At 29.2% G+C, this 26,466-nt stretch overlaps 1 protein-coding gene across 2 annotated transcripts in view; it reads right to left on the bottom strand.

Moving 5' to 3' along the window:
* LOC145319454 (uncharacterized) overlaps positions 1 to 26,466 on the bottom strand; it is a 453,173-nt gene that overhangs the window by 315,612 nt on the left and 111,095 nt on the right. Inside the window, exon 2 of one of the 2 annotated variants that reach the window (XM_080161601.1) lies at positions 22,988 to 23,414. The exons of the other annotated variant lie outside the window; for it this stretch is intronic. Within the exon in view, the coding sequence (XP_080017727.1) occupies positions 22,988 to 23,169 (182 nt within the window). The 5' untranslated portion in view covers positions 23,170 to 23,414. The remainder of the gene's footprint in view (positions 1 to 22,987; positions 23,415 to 26,466) is intronic. 2 annotated transcript variants of the gene reach the window in all.

Raw genomic sequence — 26,466 nt, 5'->3', positions numbered from 1 at the left:
GTTTTTGCCTTATTTCCTAAATCTCATGTAAGGGCATAGTTATAACTTTTTTATTGTTCCTTTTTGTGTTCTGAATCACCTACTCCCCGCACTAACTGTTTTTTTTTTTTTTTAAAAGACAATCCTGATCTAATCTTCCCCCTCCTCCCCCCCAAAAAAACCAAATCAATATAACGAATAAAAATCATGTTTTTAAGCTTTTTGGGTAAGTATAATTTACATTACATTGTCCCCGATTTAAACTCAGGTATCTTAAGAGATAAGACATTTGGCGATGGATTGATGCCGATTGATGATGAACTTCCCAACATTAAAAAAAATAAGAGATCGGGGTAATGAAACTTTGGGTACCAGTATAATTTACAGTCAATGACCTATTCCTCCTCGACTTACGCCAGTATTTGAAGTTATTAAGATTTAAGCAATTAGGGCATATAATAATACTGAAGTAAAACTGACCAAATCAACATATTTGTTTTACTCTAGTTTACTCCATACATTTATAATTAAGATTCTTTGAATAAGGTTACAAAAAGAAAAGATTACAAAACTTTTCTTTTCAAGAAATGGCTAATATTCAAACTAATATTAGAAACCCAACATCATATCATTTTCACCCTTTCAAAAAGAAAAAAAACATGTTTTTATTAAGTTTTTGTAAACGAATGTGCATTAAAAAGGATATCTTCTAAAATAATGTATGCCCCATTTTTTAACATATGTCCGTTAATACGGATAGTTTAAGGCTATTTTAGTGACCTATCTAAACTGGATGGTAATGGTGCAGTAGCTTGTTCAGTACATAAATTATCATTTAATATTATTTTTTTCAATTAAACTAAAGTAAGCTTGCTTTGCTTCTTGAAGAATTATCCTTGTTTACTTTAATGCTTTAAAGAAATTCTGCTGCATTGTCAGGCGAATTTTGGTGCACTGCATTGGTTTGGTTTGGTAGGTGTTCTCTCTGTCACTCATCAACATTTAACTAAATCTGACACTACATCAGGGAAAGAGATGATTATTTAAAAAACAAGAAAAGAACTGGGAACAAAAAACAATCTTCCTTCCAATTCCAGGGACTTCCAATCTTTTTATTTTCAGGGGTGAATTTTTAAAATTTTTGAGGGGGGTAAAATTAAAAAAGATTATGTTACAATTCTACTTTTGGTAGCTGATAAATATTTGGCAAGAAACGGTTGTAGATTGATCCAATATTGCTCTTCCACTTAAATGTTTTACTTTTCAGGAAAGCTTAACCTGTAACTTGTTGTGATTTTGGGGTATTTTTCTGACCTCCTTCGCAATCCCCTGGAGGCTAATTAGGAAGTAAATAGTGTATTTAAAGAAGGGATACAAATAAAATATAGCAAAGGACCTTGCTAACCACTGATCTGATTTATTGTGAAGGATTTTATATGTCTATTATTTTGATAGAAGATACCTCCACCCTCCCAGAGACACACTAGGTTTTTCTTATGATATTTCTTGTTTTAATTATTTATAAGAATGCCTATTCTTTCTCCAAAAATCTGATGGACATTTTGATTTCATCCCCTGCCAGAGCGCAACTGTAATTTTACAATTTTAAAAATGCCTTTTCTAGCAGGGCTGCAGGGATAGGATAATGCATATTAAATTAATTTTTCAATTTTTAATCATGTGTTTAATTCTACAATTTGGTAGCTAATTAATTTTGTGGAAAGTTTCAACACATAAAAATAAATTTGAAGGCTTTGTTAGGTAGATTCTGAACTTTGTAAGACCGTAGCTTAAAATGAAGATACCATGTAACCAAGAAAGGGCTAAAATAATAGAATGTTTTTTTTATCTATTTATTTATAATATTCTTTAAACCCTGGTTGCATCTCTTTGAAATGGCACCAAGAAATGGTATTTTGATAACACAGAAAGTAACAAAACTTTGAAATAATAAGACCATATTTTAATGAAAGACACACAGTAGACCGGGATTGAATATTGAATATACAATAGGTATAGGTTCAATATGTTAGTCCCCCAAAGTTAAATTGTATATTAATTTCTTGTTTATTGGTAGATTTCTTATCTTCTTATACTACATTGAGATATTTAAATCAAAATTTTTGCTTTTCTGAAAATTAGCAGTTTTTAATTTTAACATTTAATAAAATGGAAAGTAGAAAATTATTACACTACTTTCATTGTTAAAATTATTTTAAAAATCTAAAAAAAATATTCTTTGCATAAAATTTATGAATATTCAATTTTCATTGATTTTATCTTGTGTTAAAATAATATCTTATTTTATGAAAATTTTCTGTCAAAAATATACTGTTGATAACATTTAATATTTATCAAGTAATGATTTTCCCCTGCCAATTATATTCGTCTTTTTAACCTGGATAACCTCTAAAGGCCCTTTTTGATTGCACGACCTTTGTCAAGTTATTTCAAGGTGTGAAGTCGAAATTAAAACCTACCGAGTGGATTCCCTATGTGTTATTTCCATCTGAATAGTGCAGCAATATCAAATCAAAGTTATTTATAAAAGCTATTTATCGCATCGTATTATAGACAACTGTCCGCTTATAAAATCATGATTTATATTAGAATATTCATGGCAAATTGTCTGTAATACGATTTTTTAGTATATCTGAGAACTGGTTCTAATCCAGCGGATATAGATCGGTTTCAAAGCCATACTGCAATGGTCATTCTAATGATATAGAAAAGACAAAAAAAAATCTTTCGAAGATTTCTTCGTTTTTAAAAGTGTCACATACTAGCTAGCTTGATCAATTATGATTTTAATGAATCAAAAAGGCAATTTTGTTTGTAAGATAGGGATTTGGGATATTTGTACCGAAGAAAAGATTCTTTGGTACACACAATCAGAGAGACAGCCTGTTACTTTTGTATTTACCAAGAACTTAGTATATACTATCTTTGGGTATAGTCCCTATAGTGACAACGCCTCTTAAGGGGCGTTTCATCGTATTTTCACAGTAGCTTTTGATAGGTTATGTTAGCAAGGGCTAAAAATAGGAGAAAATCTACTGTGAAAATACGAAGAAACGCCCTTAGGGGACGTTGTCAAAAAAGGGACTATACCCCTATCTTTTAATCACAAAATGTTGTTAGATTTATTTTATTAATTTTCCTATCGCTGCAAAATAAAGAAAATAAATAGTTGGTATAGTAGTTTTAAGATGATCTAAACATCAATTACACTTCCATTTGTCAAAAATAATCATTAGGAAACAACACTGTTCCTACAATACAACTCAACAAGCCAACAACATTTTTCATGACAGTAATTTTATTTTGTAATTAAGATAGTAATTAACTAGCATTAAAAGGGGTATACGAAATAAAATAGATAATTGGATTTGTGCAACAAAATAACAGTCAGTCTTTTATATTTATATTCACGTTTTTGCTTGAACACCTAAAAGCAACAGTTAAGACTTTCTGAGAAAGGTGTTCGACACACACAAAGATTTATATAAAATACATCGAACAGTATTACATCTAATTTTTGAGATGCTAAAAAATATAAGAAATTTTAGCTAGGTTTGCTTTGGTAGTTACAGAATATAGATTTTAAAAAGGTTAAAAAGGTAGTGCAGAAATTAAGAAAGAGCTCCAAAAAGTCCTATATAAAGGATAAAATGAATTGCACCAAAAATTACTTTATTTTCATTCTTAAAATTTTCTATATCGCAGTACTAGTAAAAATTCAGTTTTTGTCCACCATGATTTCATTTTTTTGATAATTATGGAATCACGAATTTTTTGATTCATGAAAAAATTTTTTTTTAGTAAAATAAATCAACGAAATTGTGACAATTTTAACGGCCATACATTGAATAAGGACAATATTGTTCTTAAGCAAAGAAGCGATAAAAACATGGATGAATATTTAGGTATTAAACAATGAAGTTGATTTTTTTTTGTCGGTATGTCACTTAAAAATAAATCTTTATAAGATGGCCTGTTAGAGTTAAAATGTTTTAAAATCCGTCAACTAGCAAGAAAGTAATTTGAGTCACAGTAAAACTATCAACATCCATTATTATAGAGCAGCTTCGGTACTAGTAAAAATACTTAAAAACACTTTTAAACATACCTATAATAGAATAAACAAAAAATATTATAATTTAATTGACGTATAAAATTATATTTATTTACAGTAGCTGTAGAAATGGCCAAATTTACTTTTAGTTTTATATATTGGTTTTAAGGTATATAACTAAAGACAGGGTCTTTCAGAGAAAAAAAGCATTTCATTTTCTTCCTATAGTTTTATATTTCCTCTAAAGACAGCAAGCCCTATGATTGCACGTCTTTTGTCTGGATATTATGCATAGAACGAGTTGTTCCTTTTTCTTTGGAATGTCAATGTTTAAAGCTAAAGTCTAATATATTTTCCAGTATGGCTTCGAAACCGATTAGAACCGGATCTCTGGTTAAATCTTATAATTTTTCATTTTAATATTCGCGGAAAGCTGTCTATTACACGATGCGATATGTAACTAATACTTTTTTAAAAGACCCGGTATGACATACTGGTCTTTCCAAAACAAATAAAAAGGACATATACCTACTTGGTCCCTTTTTTAGGTTTTCATCTTGTCAAATATCAAATTCTAAAAGTTTGGGTAATAACATACTAGCTTACCGACTATAAATAGTTTTTGGAATTGAATGGAAGGATTATCTAATTCCATTGTTCTATCCTATAGGATCCCTGACTATTCGACTTTTATTAAGACAAAGGCTGACAAACTGTCAAAATGGTATATTATAACTTCGACATTATAGACATTAGACAAAATACATACAGTAACAGCATACATAAATATATCGCTATTCTAATAATAACTTTAGTTGATATAATATCAGCCCATATGCTTGAAAGTACTTACTTTATACCTAAGTTTAATATAAATGTGATTTTGGTGCTTAAAAACATTAGTTTAGGTTTGAACTTGTAAGTGAAAACTCCGTGACATCTCCCGCTAAGTTTATGATCCCTTTTTCGGTTATCAAAACAAACCTTATGTCGACAAACTGAATTCCTAGACGTTCATTCATGTTAGCTAAACTTAAACATGGTGATAAGACAATGGACGAAAAATTTGTGTGAATCCCCAATAAACAAATTATTTTCTTTCGTAGATTAAAATTGTTGTTTGAAAAGTTTGGATTAAATCAATTAATAAAGTAAAAGTACTAAAAGTCTTTAAGAGAACGAATGAGAGTTCGTGTTATAACTTAAGTACCAGAATAATTTACTGATTAAACCTGATATCAAACTTTCTAGAAATAAGAAAAAAGGAATTAGAGATAGTACAGTGGAATTTAATCTTTAACCCAATTATCTTGGGTGTCAAATTAGAAGAAGAAAGTATTATTCAACAATTTAATTTGTTTAATTACGTTTTTCTGTAAATTGAGTATATGACATAGGACAATGAGTACCAAATATATTTTTTCAACTTTTTATGTTCACACCAATTCCTGTCTCAATTTTTAGGGTATTTGTTTTTATAAATGGTTCTTAGGATCTGTCTTGGAGATGGTCGTGTACATTCATTTTCAATATTTCCAAGGATATTTTAAAGAAAGAAAAAATAATAGTAGATTAAAAGTGTGTAAAATTGAAATAGATTCTAAGAATTTCATAAATAATTAATCAATAACAATAACTAAGAAAAAAAATTGTAGTACATTAATTAATAATTAAATCGTTTATAAAATATTATTAATACAAAATTACCAATAAAACACTGGATATGAAATTTGTTTAGGTAAATTATGTTTTTGAAAAGAAATATATGTAAAGTTAATTATTGATTCTTAACCTACAGACATAACAAGATTATAAAACATCTACGCTTTGTATGATAATGCAATATGAAAAGAAATACATTCAATTTGTTCACTTTGATAGAAGTACAAATCGTTGAAAATGCATCTAAGCGACATGTGACTGTCTTTGGATTTATCAAAAATGTTTGACATTTTTTAGCTTGATAAGATTAATACAATACACTGTTTTCTACCCGTTTTTTGTTTCACTTCTTTTTTGTAGCGCAGCTACATTGTAATTGAGTTAATCTGTACGTCTTTAAATTTAAGTAATGTTTTAAAAATGGTAGGTTTAATAAGAGTAAAGATAATGAATGTTCAACAGTTTGGCCACTGGTTTTGTACCAACCAATTAAGATTCAATTAAAGTACCCAGAGATTTTGTGCCAACCAATGACAGTGAATGTGTTTAAAACTTTGGACGCTAGTATAAATTACAGCCTATTGTCCCTTCTCCCACTTCTAAAATTAATTAAATTGTCTTAAGCTGCGAAAATTTTAAATGTTGTCATACTTGTTTTTTAAATTTTATTAAAAGCAAATTATTAGGGCAATAAAGCTAAATTCTTTTATATAAATTGAAAAAAAACATACTAATTAAAATTGTAAAAATAGTTTACTTTTATAAATAGAGAATTTGTCTCTGGCATAGCTACTTTGCACTTAATAAAGTATGTCTGTTTGTCTAAAACAATTGGTACGAAATAAATTAGACACTTAAATATATATCTCTCATCTCTTTCATACTTTCGCAATGATGTGAAATAGCCAGTAGACAGAGAATGTACACACTTTGAAAAGTACACTAGCAAACTACTACTAAAAATACTTCTTCTTAAAAATGGATAATTATTCAGTTTTTCTTTGTTTTGTACATTTTTTAGTAAATAAAAGAATATTTGTACAACTGGAGAAAAACAAAATATGTACAAAATCAGACCCTGAAATAATCTCTGTCCTCACAATAGTCTGCCTATTATATCTATTTTGTCTCCATATTAAACCATGATCACATAGAAGGTTTTATTTCATTGTCTATTAAATCCAGGATTATTAAAGGATCAGAAAATGTATAGTACACCCATAATTACGATAAACAAGATTACCCCAAATGTGAATTAAAATCTTTTGTGGAAAAGTTTAAATACTACTAGATTTTTGCAAACAATCAATATTAAGAACCCAAAGTTTTTCAGCTAACGAATGAGAAAACGTGTTAAAAATGATTGGAGAATGACTTACTTTCAATGTGCTATCCTTGTATCCCTACCACCTTAAATATTATATAGGACTCTAGGTCTAGTGTTTTAAGAAGGGAAGCTACTCTATATTAAGTTTGATGGCTGTACGTCTATGTACTAAAGTTTCAGAATTCTAAAACATATGTTTCGTCAACTGTTTTATCCCTTGCATGAACATGGGAAGAGAATATTGACGATAATTTTCTCTGAAATTCTGCTTGTAGTAGCTTAGTGAATTACTTGAAATTGATGAACGTTGTAAATTTACTTATTTGCTTATTTTAATATTTTGAATTTTAACCTTGATTCGAGTACCTAACCTTTTTTAAACTTTGATGACTTTGGCTATCCTTATTTCAATGTTGTTTTTATTGTATTGTAAAGAATAACTAAGATGAAAAGTGTCACGTGTATAGGAAGGACCATAACATCACAGTGAAAGAAAATGATAAAAGTAAATTTAAATCTGTGATGAATTTGCTCAAGAAAATAAGTGACATTTTTAAGCATACTTTATGACGTTTAATTAAATATACAATCCTTTCTCCCCTCTAATTATATGAGCTAACCAAGATATATGTGTTGTTGTACATGATTTAAACAGGTATCATCATTAAATCACTTTTAACATGGGTGCGATCCTTAAACCCACTGAAGCATATAAAGGTATAAACAGAGTGAGAAATGTTTTGAGACCTTGAGATGATTAGACATCATTAGAAAACAGCTCACAGTTCAATACATAAAACTCAACTTATTTCTAGATAACCAAACAACTAACAGTCGGATACTTAAATATTATTAATTTATATTATAATGAGATGAAAATAAAAAATCCCTCCGTGTCCGACAGCAACTTAAGTAACTTAAACTTTTTTTATGTAAGGATGAGAAACATTAAGTCGTATTTCTTTATATTTGGCTTTTAAGAATCAGACCTTAAAGAACCATTTTTATATTCATTTCCTTACATTCATATACATAAAAATATATATTACTGTTCAGAACATTCATAAATGGAACTAAAAGACACCTCATTTATTATTTTTTGTTTATACAACTGTAAATTATTCTGGTACTTAAAGTTTTATATACACTTTCTTCTCTCATACATCAGCTAAAAATTTTTACCACCTATTGTCTTATTCCTTGAGATCTATGTAATTGCATGAACTTTGAATGGAAGTCTTAGATATAAGTTGCAACTTTTCATGTGTCAAGGCATATCTATAAATAAAAATAAACTGTCAGAAACATAATCTTTAGATTGGCATTACAAACAACTAACCCTATCATTGCACGACTTTTGTCTTGAAGTCCTCTCTTTTTGTGTCTTTCTAATAAGATTATCAAGTCAGAATATCATAACCACTCGTCTGATATAACAACAGTAGAAGCTATTTTCTCGTATTCATTCGAATCCGGTGGATAGGAACCGGTTCTCATCCATACGAAAAAACTATGTCTAGCACCGTATTATATCCAGCTTTCTACGAATATAAAAATGTAAAAAGATTTAAACCAGTTTTTTTAGCCGGTGCGTCCGTCACCTCGGGGCTAAAAAAAACTAGTTTTAATCTTATAATTGTACATTCTATATCCGCGGAAAGCCGTTTATAATACGATGCGAGAAATAACTATTAACGTCTTTATTTAAATTGTAGTTGTATTGTCTAAGCTAAAGTTTCAGATTTTCCTTTTAAAATAAGATCATAGGTTCGTTTCCTTTTATATGTCAAAGGTCTTAATAAGATAAACATTACATCATAACATTATTACCAGAGATTTAAGCTTTCACAATATTATCAAAATACCGGGAGGGAGGGATTGGACAATGAAATATTGATTAATCTTTTATGTATAGTAATTAAACCAGGGAGGGAGTGGACATTGGGCTGTTTATCAAAATAGTCCCCAAGTTGTATAATAACGTTTCCTTATTTGTCAGCATAATAAGTAATAACTTTTGGGATTTTTATTCAAATTTGATTGCTTGGTTTGTTCATTACGTTAAGTGTTCAAACGTTTCAACCACAAATTGTAATCTACAAAAGGAGTAATTTTCTTATCACTTTAGATCCCTGTAATTTAACCACCATTGCCCTCTCCCTCCCTGGTGTAAATGTATGGAGTATAAATATATAAATGACAAACTTCCTAGGTAGAAATAAAAAAGAAACTTAGATATATTTCATTGTTTAATTTCATACTGTTATTATATTAACATAGCATCTATTCGGTTATTATTAACTTATTATTGCCATATAGCCGACATAAACTATTGAAATTGTTTGTCAATACATAACTAATCCATTGCTAAATTGAAAGAAATATAATTGAAATAACATTGAATTAAGATATTAAAATGTTTAGAGTTTAATAGGCGAAATAAATATATGCAAAATAAGCAGAGATGGACGGATAGTTATCCTTTGAAAAAGTTGGTAAAATCATACATTAGAAAAATAAAACAAGGATATTATATAACAATAAATGTTCGCCTGTCTCTTCTTTTCTTGGGTTCCATTATATATATTCCCCTGACCAATTAAAACCTTTTCAACAGGGAGGGGACATTGAACTATAAATAATACCTGTCCCCAAAGTTTTATAATCACGTTCTCTCATTCGTAGGCTTAAATCATGATTGGTTGGTACAAAATATGAATAATTTCTTTGAATAATAAATCCCGATATCTTATTATTAATCCAAATATATTTGTGTGGAGTAAACGAGGCTTAAAATTATAATCCCATTATCATTTGGCCTACTAAATATAAACTAATAAGCATGCTATACTCTTCAGGGATGAAGGGACACATCTCCTATGACACTAACCTCTAGAGTAGCACGAGGATGTAAGAAAATAGCCTAAAACCAACTCAAAACATTTAGAAAGCCTTCCTGAAAAGCCATTTTTGAGCTCTTTAGCTTCAGACAAATAAATTTACTCCTACATAATAGGATGACTTTCATGTTCAGTTTTCAAAGTATGATATAGTAGTTTTAAGCAGTTCATTAAGTTATGCAATATACATTGCAAAAAAGAAAATTTTCCTATATATCTTCAAATGACCGTTTGACGTACGAACTTATTTAATGCAGTATACTTAGTTCCCTGCCCCCTGTCCGCTCAAAAAATCTGTTTTGAATATTTTTCCAGTGAATTTACTCTGTTTATATACATAATTTATTAGACTGGCACAATTTACTAGAAAATAATTTTGTCATTCAGTGTTACATGGATAATTCAATGAAAAATAGATTATACTTTTCTAAATCATTATAATGGTTAGTGTTGATATTCAGTTAGGTGAAGAAAGTGGTGTAGAATATTATTGACAAAAGTGGATTTATTGAGCAAGTCATCTGTAAATTTTATGGGTTTTTATGGCATTAAATAAAAAAGGTTATGGCTGAAATACTATCGATATGCAGTTTTGATAACAACATTATTGACGTCAACTATATGGTATCAGATAAAATGACTTTTGCTGACATATTATAGACATAATTGTCATCATAGCTACAATTTGACTGGATTATTAATTGCTATTGTCCTTTCCTTCCTTTAATTCTACTACAAATACATAATGATATACATATATGCAAAATCTTAGTTTACATTATTTTGAGACGGTCTAATATTTCTATATCCTAATCTGATGCTGTGGTTAGATAAGCATATTAAGAGATTTGCAAAAAATTATACATTAAAAAAGAGGACCATGGATTTTGCCATTGTTTGGTACAGAAACCAGACCATCCGAGTTTGTAAAATATTACAAACTACCTACAAAAAAGTGCTTAGATGAGGTATTTCATTATATTTGGTCAGGTTTCTTTTTTTCCAACATTGCAAAATGTATGGATTCTCTTAAGTGTATACGTGTTTTTGAATGTTTGTGTGTATGTTTTAAAAAGAAATTTAGCATGTATTTTGTATTTTAATAGTTGGTAGCACGAAACCAAGTATCCTCCCCTAAAACAAAATTAGGATTAATATTTTGTTCCTTTTATAGATTTAAAAGATAATTGTAATTATTTTTCTTTTTTTAGAAGTAAAAAAGGTAAATTGGAAATCAAGAAAAATTTTAAAACTACCTAATAATTTAGCTAAATTGTTTTTTTTTCTCCATCTGATTGTCTAATAGCATGCCCTAATTGTCCTGAACAAAGAAAGGTAAAAATTGTTTAGGAGATAGATTATATTTTATTGGTGGAAAAGTATAAGAATTGTTTTCCTTCTAATATTTATTTATTTTTCTGCATAGAGACTCAGAGAGGTTTTGTGATTTCCAAACAAGTAAAACCTAATATTTATAAATAATATGAAAAAAAACTAAATAAACGTTTGTTTTAACAAGAATTTAAACATACATAGACGCGAAGCTCAAAATTTACAAAATCATAGGAACATAAATAATGAACAAAAAATTCAAGTGAATTCAATCAAAGAGCATATTAACATTGAGAAGTATAAGCCAATGTCTAATGCCTATTGTCACAAGAATCCTCTTGTAGAGTTTAATACTGATAGGACAATTTTAAAAATTAACTAATTTAACAACCAGAGCTACACGTTTCATAGACAAACTTAATAAAGAAAAGTTGCGCTTTGGAAAAATTAAAACTCATTATGTACTGAATCCAAACTAAAAACAAACATAAACTATGAACTTCACAATATTTGGTGTTCCTTGTTTGTCGGCTCATCAGCGATATAAGTGGATGTAAAAGTGGTCCAATAATGCACCAGCTTTTCATGTACTCTAATAAGGGGTTACTCGCAGCTGGCTAAAATAACTATACCCCATACACCACAACCAAATTCTCTCCTCCTACTCAAAAATGAGGTCCATATTAGCAAATTAATAGCAAATTTTCTCCTGTCTCTATATCCACGTATTCTTTATTCGTTACATTGAAATTTTTATCGAAATTTGTATAAATTTTTATAAATACTTTTACATTTATAAATGCATAGATACTTTTTAAGATCTTTACTTATAACTAATTCCCCCATTTTTACGGCCAAACAAATAAAAATAAACATGTTAAAAGTAAACATCAAATTAGGAAGAGAAAATAGGTTTTACTTACTTTTGAAAACTTTTAATGTTTTAAGATTTTACTTTAACTACAGTAGTTTAATTTTGTTTAAATATAAAAAAAAACTAGTGGTTGCCTGGAGCTTTGTTTTTGGAAGGGGTGGGAGGGGACAGAAAAATACATTAAAACCATATAAAAGACCTAAATTTCACATTAAATAGCATAAACAATCATGGGACATATGAGAATCTTCCCTTCAATTTAGAACTCAATAAGTTGAGCAATAAGCTATATCTTAAAGGACAAAAAACCTTACAACTTTTATAACTTAATGTGTAAAAATCACAAAAAAATATTACATTAATTTTGATTTAATCACTTTAATTCCTGAAAACTTTCTGTTGAAGTTTTTCAATTTTGCTGAAATTTGTTTTAATGATTGCTCGGTTCAATACATCGCTTTTCACCAAATTGGATAATTTTTCAATGTTCCTTCAAAAATCAAATAGGGTGGTACGGATTCTACCGCCAAAAATCTAGGTTTTTCAATTGTACACAGTAGACATAATTTGTGATTAAGATTAAATTGGTCTAAATTTCGAATAATAATCATTAAATCATCAACTTATGATAAGTGCTTTCTATTAGAATAAAAAGAAAAATATTCCTTACTTATTATACCATACAAAATCTACAAATTAGAAAAAAGTTAACCATCCTTATTTTAACTATCGCGCTATAGTCCTCATCGAGCTAGGGTCAAACAGTTAAACTCCTCAGCTGAAAGATATTGGGTTAACCCGCAATGTAGCAAAACTTCCTTGTTCAACTATGACGTTATTACATAAAAGATTAAATTCAGCTTTAAATTGGCATGGCTCTAATATGTCAGACATAAACTACTTTTGATATGTTAATAATCTCGTTCCTTATTTATTGACCTAAAATCTTTGAATTTCAATTGGTTGGTTCAAAACTAGTAGTGTCTAATCTTTTCAATAAATAATTATAAACTACAATATGGTTAATTTTCTTATCACCAATGGTAACTCATATCGATTTATCTTCCATTTTCATATCCCTGGTTACTAAGAAGATTCCAAAATCAACGCATAAAATTGCAGTTCCACAGGACAACCCGACTATTGGACTTTCAACCAAATTAGAAATGGAAATTTTCCGACCATTTTTAACCTTCTCTCTCTGCGTAAAATTAAAAGATAAAGGATCTAATAATCTCATGGTTGCAGTCCCAGCCGATTATAACAATAAATAAGCGTCCTTAGGTTAAAGTTATAGGTTGAAAAGTTTGGACACTGCGTGTTTTAAACAAACCATTTAATTCAATAAAGGTACCAAAAGTTTTGAACTGAAGAAAATATACTTTTAGAACTTTGGTTACCAATGTACTTTTCAGTCCAATGTACTCTCACTCCCTTTTTATTATATCCATTAAAGTCAAGAAAATAGGATTGCATACAATTAAATAATTTAAGTTAAAACTGTTAGTTTTAAACTAAGTAGTTTATTTGGGTATTTGACCTGCAGTTGAGAAACTTGTAATGAGTTTAATATTAATGAAATTTAAGGGTTTGTTTAGGCAATAACGCTTTTTTTTATTTAATAATTAACTATTAATTTATTCAAATGGGATTTAGTATTGAATTTGAATGATATGCATACAGACATATCAAACTATAAAGTTGAAATATGATGCTAAGAAGTAAGGTATTGCCATACAGACATACATACACACATACATATAAAACTATAGAGTTGCTATGCTTGAGATATGACGCTAATGTTGTAAGGCATGGTCATACAGACAGACATACAGACTAACATATAAAATACTAGAGTTGCTATGCTTGAGATATGACGCTAATGTTGTAAGGCATGGTCATACAGACAGACATACAGACTAATATATAAAACTATAGAGTTGCTATGCTTGATATATGACGCTAATGTTGTAAGGCATGGTCATACAGACAGACATACAGACTAACATATAAAATACTAGAGTTGCTAAGCTTGAAATATGACGCTAATGTAGTGTAATATTTGTTATAATGTTGCAGCCATAAAGTGAGCCTAATCATATTAATAAAGGTGTAATAATATCATACCTCAGCCTGTAATGCCTTTATAAGCGTAGCTACTCTAATATTGTAGTCTGTTCGCACCAAAAAAAAACCTCAGCAATTACATACTAGCGGTTGTGCCCCTAAAATCTAGAGGCTACATTTTTTGGTTAGATGGAAAAGGGCAGAAAACATCCTAAAATCATTCAAATCTAAAAGAAATTGAAAGAAACCATGCCTTAACCTATGTGAGAACTTCTTAAAATGTATAACTCAAATACTTTCTTATTTAAATAAGGATTTACAAAAAAAACACCATGTTTTGGATTTTATCATCCTTGTTTATGTAATGGGATCGATATATTTGATCTGCGCATAGGCATACGCAAAAATTATGGGGGCAGGGTGATGGGGGAAAGGTTAGGTATGCAGCCCACCCACCTCGAAGGGGAAGGAGAGGGGTTGTTTTTGTTGGTTGTAAAGAGAATAGGAAGTGTTATGGGCAGGTTGCTGTCTTGATATATCTGTAATTTCATGTTTTGCTCAAATATTATACCTATAATTTTAAAATATACACATACACAAACAAACACACACAAAAATTTGCAATAACGATGTAATAGAGCTAAGACAAAGTCTAGACTCTACAGTATCTTAGAAGTCTAGACTCTACAGTATCTTAGAAGTCTAGACTCTACAGTATCTTAGAACTCTAGACTCTACAGTATCTTAGAAGTCTAGACCTTACAGTATCTTAGAAGTCTAGACTCTAAAGTATCTTAGAAGTCTAGACTCTACAGTACCTTAGAAGTCTAGACTCTACGGTATATTAGAAGTCTAGACTCTACAGTATCTTAGAAGTCTAGACTCTACAAAACTTAGAAGTCTAGAATCTAATGTATATAAGAAGTCTAGACTCTACAGTAAATCCAAAGTCTACAGTCTACAGTATCTAAGAAGTCTAGACTCTACAGCATCTAAGACTATTACGTCTAATGTGTAAGAAAATGTATATTGATGAATTATCGGTAGATATAATTTATTATATAAGATCCTCTATTCATTTTTGATGATATAAAAATTGGCAGTTCACACCAAAAAATATGTATTATTTACATTATAGGCTGAAATTACAAGTTTCTGATTTGAACATAAAATGACTTCAACGCTAGCTGAAAAGGCATCGTATTTGACCACCTCTCTAAACCAGTTGATGAAAAAGATCATTTAACTACATAGTAAGATTTAAGTTCTATATAAAAAAAACATATAAAATATATGACTTTTTATATTTTTTATTTTATACTTTGACAATGATAATATTAAATTTGACCTCAAAACCTAAAAAATACAATGAACATATTTTATCCTTTTATATCAAATGAATTGACATTTTTTCTTGGCTTTTTTCATACAAAACAAGGATGACAACATCCATAAAAGCGAAGCACTAAAAGGTAGGACAAACGGACATTAAAACTTGTATAGTGTCAGAACTGAATAATCAGAATATAAATGTATAAGAGTCGAAGCAAAATTGTAAGTAAAACTGTTGAAAAACTGATTGATACAGAATAATGTTTATGGACATACTTACATTTTTAGGACTTGATTATAGAGTTGCTTCGCTTATAATATTGTACTTTGTTGTCTCAGGAATCAGTATACCAAAATTCAGATCACTCTGATTATTAGATCACATAAAAATTTGTTGTTAAAAGAGTAAAAAAAATCAACATGTTTAAAATGGACGTACGGACATTCTGGTAATGATTATAGAGTTGCTACGCTTTCTAAATCTTACCTAACTACTACAGGAATCCGAATCACCATGCAAAGTTTGAAATCAATAGGACAATTCTAACATGCCTAAATTAGTGAAAAAAGCTATCCGTTACGGATGGATGGACGTACGGACGGACCGACCCTAATTATAGAAAAGCTTCGCTTTTAAAAAGTAAAACATTCCCTACTGTGTGACTTGATAGAATTTGGGACTATTCACAAATTCCCACGAAAATTATTTCGTATATATCTTTCCGATTTGGCTTAGAAACTAACTAAAATCCGCTGAATTAGAACTGTTTCTCGGCCATACTGAAAAATGAAGTATAGCATAGTATTACAGACAATTTTTCACGAATATTAAAATAAAACACATAAAAATAACATCATTTTAGTTATCCCGGGTCTTCAGTCCCTCGAAGCAAACACTAGTTTTAATGTTTTAATTTTTCATTTTAATATCCGCGGTATGCTGTCTTAAATGCGATATATAACTGCTATGTCTTTTCACATTGATAAAACGTCGTTTGATATAAAAGTGAATTTTAAAACCGAGTGAATAATGTTTTAGTTTTATTAACTTTTACCTTCACTAGGAAATTTAAATTGAAAAGACACTCTTTAATTAACTTTGACCGTCTGTCTAGTATACAAGACAAAAACTCTTTTTTGTGAAGATTCTGTGAGTATTTTCTCCGATTGTCTGTGATTTAAAATGCTACAGATCAAATTTGATTTTTATATTAGAAATATTATTTCTTGGCTGCTATTTGAGAAAAAGTAAAATTGTATTTAAAACTGGGTACAGTCCCCATCCCTCAATATTTTCAACTAATTTGAAACAAATGAGGGGGGGGGGGGAATTCAGTGCTCAACTGGCACTTTGTGTGAAAACATCGAAAAAAAGAAAACTGTTTTTACATACATATAGACCCTAAAAAAAGATACTGTTATCTGTAACGCAGGTGTTATATACTTTTATATCCCTTCAGGTTTTTTTTTACTTTTCACCCATATAATCAATTGTTCAGTTTTAACAGTCATTTGGATTGGTATTCCATTCTTTAAAGTAGTAAGGTTTTGTTGTTTGTCCAGTAAAATTTCATTAATGACTTAACTGAACTAAATTCTGCTTTTTAAAAAAGTTTCTAAAGGTCGAAAAATGGTTTTAAATAATATATATTTCAAAAAATTTATTACAGCTAAGAAACTCTAATAATTTATTTTGCACACCCAAGTTTAGAATAACCATCACCATCCTTGAGATTTTAGTGAACAAAATGAGCGTGTCGTGTGATTTATAGGTTATTTTAAACTATATATTGCCCCTATAGTGTCTCGTCTATCTAAACTGTACACAATTTTAAACAAATCATTTTAAAGCATTTTGGATGCATACATGATACATACATAGGCAAGAGATGCCAGTCAAATTCAGTGCCTGATTTTGTACAGTTCATATTCTGTTCATACAATTTTTCTCTCTCAAATTTTAAAGTTTATTTACTAAAATGTGCAAAACAGAGAGCTTTAAACACAATATTAAATTAATATTTAGAGGCAGTATTTTTAAGGATTATTTGTGTTTGCACTTAAACTCGAGTATATCTTGGGAGTCCTGGGTATCTTAACAAGCAAAACAAAACAAAAAAAGTCTTCATAAAAAGGATATTGACATTGCATAATAGTCATTTATCGTATCGTAATATATACAGGTTTCCTCGGATATTGAAAAAAAAAATTAAGAAAAATTCTAGTTTTGGAACCCAGTAATAGTGTCGGACTGATTATGACGTAACAAAAAAAATTAGCCAATGAGAGGCCACTATAAATTTTACCTTTGGTCAATAATGTCCTCTCATTGGCTATTTTTTTACGTCATAATCAGTCCGACACTTTTACTAGGTTCATAGTTTTGTCATGTATTGAAATTAACCTATATCGGTTACAATATGTATGCATGAAGGTTTTTTTTAACGGAAGCATGCTAAAAACACATTCGAACAATTAAATTCATTGTCCTGACTTTATCTTTTAACTTGTTACCTTAAAACACATCTTAGGAAACATTAAAGTTGTTTTTTAATTGATGGTAGTTTTTTTGGAAAACTTTTGTGACAGAAATGTTTGGCTAATATTTTTATTTAATAAAATTTAAAAACACTTGATATTCCAATTACTTGTAAGTCCCAAGTTTAGTTGCAAGAATACCATTGTTACCTTGCAGTCCAGAAAATCTGTATTATAAATCCTCTTAAAAATAACTAGGGATGTAAGTATAGCAACTTACTTTAAAAGATAAACAATATATCTTCTAAAACATTCTTTTGAAAGGGAGTTTTCTACCTCTTTATCCCTATTTTTGACCTCTTTGTAGCAACTAAAAATGGTTGTAAAATGGTTGTTTTCAAAGGCACTTAGAATCTTTACAACTATATCATACAGAGAGGCAGTGTTTTCGCGTCTTAGCTAACTTTTGTTTCTCGCATTTTAGCATTAACTCATTCTTAATTGCTTAATCTGTAAAATTAAATGTATTTCTTTCAAGGGTTGTATTAATTATCCTACATTTTACAGAAGTTTTAAAATTTATTGTCTTTTAAAGCTAAATTTTGTTGTTGTTTTACATAAATTACTCTGTCTGCCCTCCTTATTTTACTCTTAAGGATATATTAGAGCATAGAGGTGATCTATTACAAGAGTAGAAAGCTATACACTAACATGATCTAATAGCTTTGACTATAAGGATACTCTAGTAGCAGAATAATAATGTTGGATTAAGTCATCAGAGAGGGAAGCTTATATTTATAGAAATGCTACACATCTTAAAATGATTGTTTACTGTTGACTTCTCTTTATTTACTTACTCTAGGCCCAAACTAAATATATAGTGCACAGGCTAAACAACCTGAGAGCAAGTCAAAATATTTACTTTTCAAAACGTCCAAATTCAGATTGTTAATTCTCATTTCTGTGATTTGTACACCATAAAACTTTACTAAACCATAGACCTAGAACTTATGAATTTAAATGCCTTTACTTTTGGTCTATACTTTCATTTCTATGTAATTTTTAAAATAGTTTATGTACCATGAACCGCAAATGTAATTAGAGTTTATAACAATAAACATTATAAAAGACAGTAGAAATTTTGAAAAGAAATCTTTACGACCAAAATTAAGATGACGACGCATATAATAAAATCCCTTTTCTTTTTTCTCAACAAACCAACTTTCTTTTACATTTAAAAAGTTTTTTTGGGGGGTTACGAGGATTGGGACATCGAACTTGTAACCAAAGTGTTTAAACACGATTTTGATTTGCTAGCTCAAAATTGGTTGGTTCAAATTAGTAGAGTAAAACTAGTAATTATTAGGTATGTATATAATATTATCGGATATTGTCTTTTTCCTTTAAACCCCTAATACAAAAAATGAAAGGAAGCTTACCAGCTAAAAAAAATACATTTTTTTTCTTAAAGATTTTATTAGACTTACCTAAAAAGAAAAACAACAATTAATATAACACAAAAAATATTTAATAAATAAAATATATTTGTAATGAAAGGTTTCGTGAATTTAAGTGATATTCTAAATTAAATTTCTTGATAATTTACTTTACAAGCTAAATAATTAAAACACTTATATTGTATTTTTTTCACAAAACACTAAGAAAATTTAAATCCATGTCTTGGAAAAGCAATATTTGATAAGAGTGGAGTGCCCTAATAAGTAATAACAACCCCTTTCACTTTGTCGACATATGTTGTATATCATCAATGTGTGTAGTAATCGACAGTGTAACTCGAGGTAGTAAATAATAATTTCCAATATTGACTAATTTTGATGTTTATATATTAACTGCACTATATTAAGAAAAAAGACAAAAAAAAGATCAAGTAACCACCCAAATATTAAAGTTGTTTTTTGATATTTGAGGGAATATTTTTTCGTATTGCAAATGTATGCCTTTTATAACCGGGGATTTTTATTCCAATTTTCGATATTTATTTTGTTTGATTCTGTTAACAGGTGCAAGGCTATAGGAAATATAAACAAACGGACGGATGTTGCTGTAAAATACTAAGAGCGAAGCCACTCTTTAACAGAACATTAACAACAAGCAAATGATATGTTAGATTAACAATGAACAGTAAAATGCAATACAGTATACAGCACCATACAAATTGTTTAGTCTAGTCTGTGGAATTTTTAACGAGACAGCTCATTTTTAATAGGCAGATAGACAAACAGACATACTTTAGTTATAAAAAAGCTGAGTAAATATATTAAAATTAAATGTTGACATTGGCCTATCACTGTATTCCTGAATTTAACAAAAATCTTTGTTTAAAATTTGAATAAAATCCGTGAAAAGTATTGAAGGAGGAAATGTAACTCAATGGTTGTAGCAATAATTTCAAATAAAAAAGGATGTTTTTAAGGAAAGGAAACACTTCAATTCAACTCAATTTTATGCATTTTTTTGTCGTTGAAAAAAATACGCATTTCAACATTTTATGTAAAGTAAATCAAATAAAAAAACCTAAAACATAAAATAAAATCATATTATTTCGAGCACAAAATCACGAAACCTTACATATATATCATTTTAAAGGTTTCGTGATTTTTCTATAAAAAATACTTTTAAGTTTTATAAACTTAGTTTTTCTGTCTGAAACGAAAAGAAATTGACTTACCTATTTAGTTGGGCTTTCCCGGGAAGATTTTGCATATATATTATACATTACTTTTAAAAATATTTTTTTAGATCTAGCTAACAAATAAACCGATTTAGTTCTCTATTTTAGAAAGCTTAATAGAGATCCCAGGAAGCTTTTAGTCTATTTTTTTAAATATAAGCCTTTAGATGGTTTTAGGCTACTATGCTACTCTCCCCTCCTTGTTAAAATGTGTTTGCTTTTAAAGAACATTTTTCAGTTAGAAAATGCAGAATATTTTTCTAATAATTGGCAAACACGTAAAATATCTATTTCATATTTGATATTTCAGCCTCATGGCCTTGAAATTAACACTTTTAGTGTCTTAATAAGGTGTTTAGGTAATACTGATAAATTGGTTATAAAAAAATCCGCGGACTTTCTAGTATTTCTTCACACCAACCAATTTCAATTAGTATAATGGAATGGCAGACTATAATTTAGAGAGGACACTTATAATTTTAGAGAATTTCGAAAGTCTATCTTAAATAGAAGCTGTGAAAGTACCATAATTCTTTTCAACAAACATGAGGTCAAACGGACAAAAAAATGTTGTATAGTAGATGCTCTTTTATGAAAGGAATTACTACTAATAATAATATAAGATACTAACGAATGGAGTTTTAAAATTAAGAGTAACTTCGATACTGAAAATAGCTACCACATTTTTGCAGCTTTAAAGGCCTATTGCTTATTATCCTTATAGAAGGAAGGGCCAACCGTATAATTATGTTAGATACATAATGATGCAAGAAATTAGATCTATTTGTATTAATAATGATCAACATATTCAATTCTATAATATGTACAGCAAATAAAGTGTACTTTTGAGTCAGACGTTACCGTAAATGTTATGAGATTAAAGCTTGGGCTGATTATATCAATGAAAATTACATTTAATATTTTGGAAGACATTTAAATTATTAATTAGCTATAGTAACAATGGGTGTAGAATATACATGGATATTATGACAGGGGAAAAATTGTCGTCAATTTATTGGTCAGTTCGTTCATCCAGTAGGAAGGGAGGGGTTGGGGTAAAGAGAGTTGAAGATGGGAATCGTTACTTTAGCCCTCTGCGTGTTTTAATTTATTTGAGAGAAAAAATGAAAATCTGGTGTAAGATCCAAATAGTATTATACACTAGACTATAAAAGTTTTAAAGATTTTTAATCAATATAATAGATTTGAAATCTGCATAAAATTTTAAGGATTTTTTATAAAATTAGTTTTTTATATAATTCTTTATTTAAAGGCGCAAATACAGATTAAGTTAAATAATTTTGACATCTGTGATTGGTGGATTGAAAACTATCTGCGCTCTGATTGGAGAAGCTTAAGTAACGTACATCATTCAACCAATTAGAGCGTAGGTAGTTTCCAATCCAGCTATCCTATTGGTCAAAATTTATGAACTTAAATCGTATTTGCGCCTTTAAATAAAGAATTATATAAAAAACTAATTTTATAAAAAATCCTTAAAATTTTATGCAGATTTCAAATCTATTATATTGATTAAAAATCTTTAAAACTTTTATAGTCTATTATACACTCTATAATTACATGCATGTGTTGTATAAATCTTGAGAAGAATTCTCACCGGTCTTAATTTCACACATTATACTCAGGTCTTTATCAAAATTCTATATGATATAGCCATTATTTTTATCTTTACAGGGGTGAAGGCAGGGGGTATTAGGATTAATCGTGAAGCTTTATTTGAAAATTAATTAAAGATATTTTCTAGAATATTTTACATTCAATAAAAGTGATTATGGCTTATCGATCAAGCATCTAGGGACTCGAACGATTAAAGGAATCGAACGTTTCAGTAGTTGGCAAGATCTTAACCGAAAAAGAGACAATAAAACTGTACTACCTTTTATAGAGGATTTAAACATTATTTTTGCCTTTCACTATATCCCTATTTAATATGATATTTATAAAGAAATAGCATCCAGGAAGTTATTATTTAATGTTATTTATGAGATTAAAGGACTATCATAGTTTGAAATATTTTTCAGCATGGCTTCGAAGCCGATTAATATCCGCTGGATTAGAATCGGTTCTCATTCATACTGAAAATCTTGTATGGCATCGTATTGCAGAAAATTTTCCACGAAAATCTAAAAATTATATTTTTATATCTGCGGAAAGCAATTCAAATATATTTTAGATATATCAAAAAATTGGAATCTAACCAATTAACTTATTTGTATTAATAACTATCTTTAAAAATGTAGAAACTTACATTGAAAGATCTTCGCTGGTCGCGCTACCAGTTGCTGACGCCGCATATCCACTACCAGGTCCTTTAAGGCTTCGAACCTGCGACTTCCGGCCATACAGCTTTCTATAGTACTTGGTCTGGTCGCCGTACACGAAACAAACCTTCCACCAACCAGGCGTACCTGGCAATAGTTCTTTGGACATTTTTGTGCTTGTTTTTTTCACTTGTTACTATTTTAATTCACTTTTTTACATTATTCAAATAATTAGGGTCCTAAAATAGTCTCCATTCTTTTCTTCTCTTTTTCTTACATTTTGTTTTTATCCTTTCAAGGTTTTGAAACCCATATCTGCTTGATGGCTTGCGAGAATATGCGGGCTATCTGGATGTCTTGGTATCTGTCTATCCAGCTATCTAGCTAGCATGGTATCTTCCAGACACGGATAATCTTTGTAAATTTTGAGAAATGAGCCAACATATTTAGGATATGTGATGTCTGCAATGCAATATAATGTGGGCATCAGTATAATAGGATGTTTCCATTATGTTACAAACAATATGTGTATGTAAAAGGAAATTTATATGATACAAAATATGAGAACGATATTTTCCCCATATTGATATGATGCCAAATTGACTTAGCTAACAGGTATTAAAAACATTTAATAGTACAAAACAATTTGTTAGGTATCATTTTTTCAAAATCGATTTTCAAAAGTTTTATTCTATATTTTTAAAGGTCAACTTTAATGATTTTATGACAAACGTAGCATATTTTGTTATTAATCCTAAAATAAAAACAAAACAATTTTGTAAGAATAGTAAAAGCTGTATAAAAAGACCATATTGAGAATATGACCCCAAAGAAATCAATTTTGAGAATACTCCCCATGAAAACGAGGTGAATATTATGCCTTGAACTTGGGATGTGCTGCAAAAATCCACAACGATACAGGGATAGGACAATGGAATAAAAATAAATCTTCCTCCTAACTCCAGGTATCTGAAAGGTTAATACAATGGCCAATAGACTGATATAGTACATCCCAAGTAGATTAAAAAAATCTCCTTCTGTATAATAAAATTAGTCGTAGAAACTTTTAAACACCCAATTTAAATAACCAAACAATGAAAACTCAATAAAAATCTCAAAAGTTATTAAATAAACGAATAAAAAACGACAGTATAAAACTTTGGGGACTGGTATAATAAACAGCTCATCGTTGCCTTCCTTCCTGGTTCGAATATTTAAATAATAATAAATCATAATAATCCAATCTTCGTCTGCCCTGTACTACTTTAGGTATTTCAGAAAATATGTCCCCTATGCCAAAAAGAATACATCTAAGCATATTATTTGAGCTTAAATTTCTACCTTATGTGTGAAAATACGGGGCGTTGACTCTTTAAATTCGAAGATTGTTTTTACAAAAAAGTTGGAAACTGTTTCCAGTATAGTTTAATAGCCTGAGGATAAGAACCTGTTGTCATCCATACTAAAGAATCATGTATAGCATCGAATTATAGACAATTTCCCCGAATATTAGAATCAAAATCATGAACAGTAGTTTTGTTAACCTCGAAAATTTTCATTTTAATATCCATGGATTAATCGAACTGTTTATAATACAATTCGATAAAAAACTATTATCAAATGAATAAGAAACGTCTAGATTCTCAACCTTTTAAAAAGAACCCTTGGTATAGAAATGGGTGTAAAATACGTATGTGAGTGTGTATGTATTCATAAGAGGTCATTTTTATGTCAATCTTGTAACCTTTTAAAGAATATCAAAGAAAATTTTAAATTTTGCAATAGTAATATAGATACACTCTTCTAAAGTTAAGATAACTCTGATTATTCTTACAAGCTGTTAGAATCGTTCTATAGATTTAAAATTGTTCATTTGTCAGACATTCTGATTGTTTGGCTACTCTTTTAAGGATGTTGTCACTTTTTAAAAATTAAATAAAAATATTAAACATTTTAAATAAATGTTTTAAAAGACAAATAAGGAACATTAGGCTATGTTTAAAAAGGTTTTGAGGCGACAAGAATAAAGGTTTTATTGTCTTTTTAAGTTTTAAAAAGTGCTGTTATAACATTGAACATGTTGACTAAGAAACCCAGTAAAAGTAGGAGATATCTGATTACCTAAGGGAAATTACACCCCATTTATTTGGTGTTGAATTGTCATACACTAAGCTTATACTCATTTATTAAAACTATGAATGAAAGGACAAGTAGTATTATTATAGTATTATAAATAGCTCTCCGCGGATATTAAAATTAAAAATTATGATATTAAAACCAGTTTTCATAGCCCCGAGGGGTTACAGGCCTGGGCAAAGAAAGCTGGTCTTAATTTCATGATTTTCATTTTAATATTCGTGGAAAATTGTCTGCAATACAATGCTTTACATAATTTTTCATCATGGCTGAGAACCGGTTCTAATCTAAAGGATATTGATCGAATTCGAAGCCATAATGGAAAATGCCTTCTTAAAAAAAAACATATTAAAGAGGCACAAGTTAGGTAGATATCCTTGTAATAATGGAAAAACTATATGCTGCACTTCTTATGAGTAGTATTGTTCTTGTAGATTTTAAACCTTTTTATCTATCCATCAAACCTTGAACAGCAAAGTAAACAAATGACATAAAAAGACAATGTTGTATGCTATTTAGACTTTTATACAGGGAGTTAAACTTCCATTATAAATCAAATTCTGTATTTAACATAACTGCTCCAAAAGTATTAACCCATAAGGAAGTTTTGGCTTTTTAAATGTGCATCAAACATATCCTAAATATGTCATAAATACATAAGATGATGAAAGATATATCAAAATCATTGAAGTTTGGACAATACAGGTTTCAACAAAACCAGTCAAAATTTTAAAAAGTCTCCAAAGTTGAAATTAGATATTGTTTTAAATAAAAGTTTCAGGACTATTACAATTTAGAGTTCAATTTTTGATGATTTTTCTTTATATGTTTTTTTCTATCACTTGTTGTGTATGTTTATCTATATTTTATTCAAACAGGGTTGTGAGGATAGTTCAATAGGATAAATTAATTTTGACTCAAAAAAAAAGAGCGAGGATGAATTTATCTTTAATAGTTTTATCCCTAAAATCCTAAAATATGCAAAATTCTAGGAATGAATGTTTTGTTTTTCCATTGTTATATCCCTATTTCCCTAACGTGCAGAGAAATTGTATTGTGACCAAAACTATATGCAAATACAAAATTATCAGGAATTTAAAGGGATAAGACAATTGCCGATAAATTGATGGACATCCTCAATGATGAAACACAAATTTACCCCTTCTGTAGTTTACCGTTAGTGGTTTAAACATTTGAACACTCAACTTAATAAACCAACAAATCAAAGTTGTTTAGTTAACGAATTTGAAACGTTATTATAAAACTTTGGGGACTAGTATAATAAACAGCCCAACAGGAAGTGAAGGGACAATTGCAAAATAAACTTACA

This window comes from Acartia tonsa, chromosome 1, assembly GCF_053477335.1.
Source record: "Acartia tonsa isolate MP-2025a chromosome 1, ASM5347733v1, whole genome shotgun sequence".
Classification (NCBI taxonomy): domain Eukaryota; kingdom Metazoa; phylum Arthropoda; class Copepoda; order Calanoida; family Acartiidae; genus Acartia; species Acartia tonsa.
The sequence above is the reverse complement of the archived record's forward strand: the minus strand, read 5'-3'. Positions and strand labels throughout refer to the sequence as shown.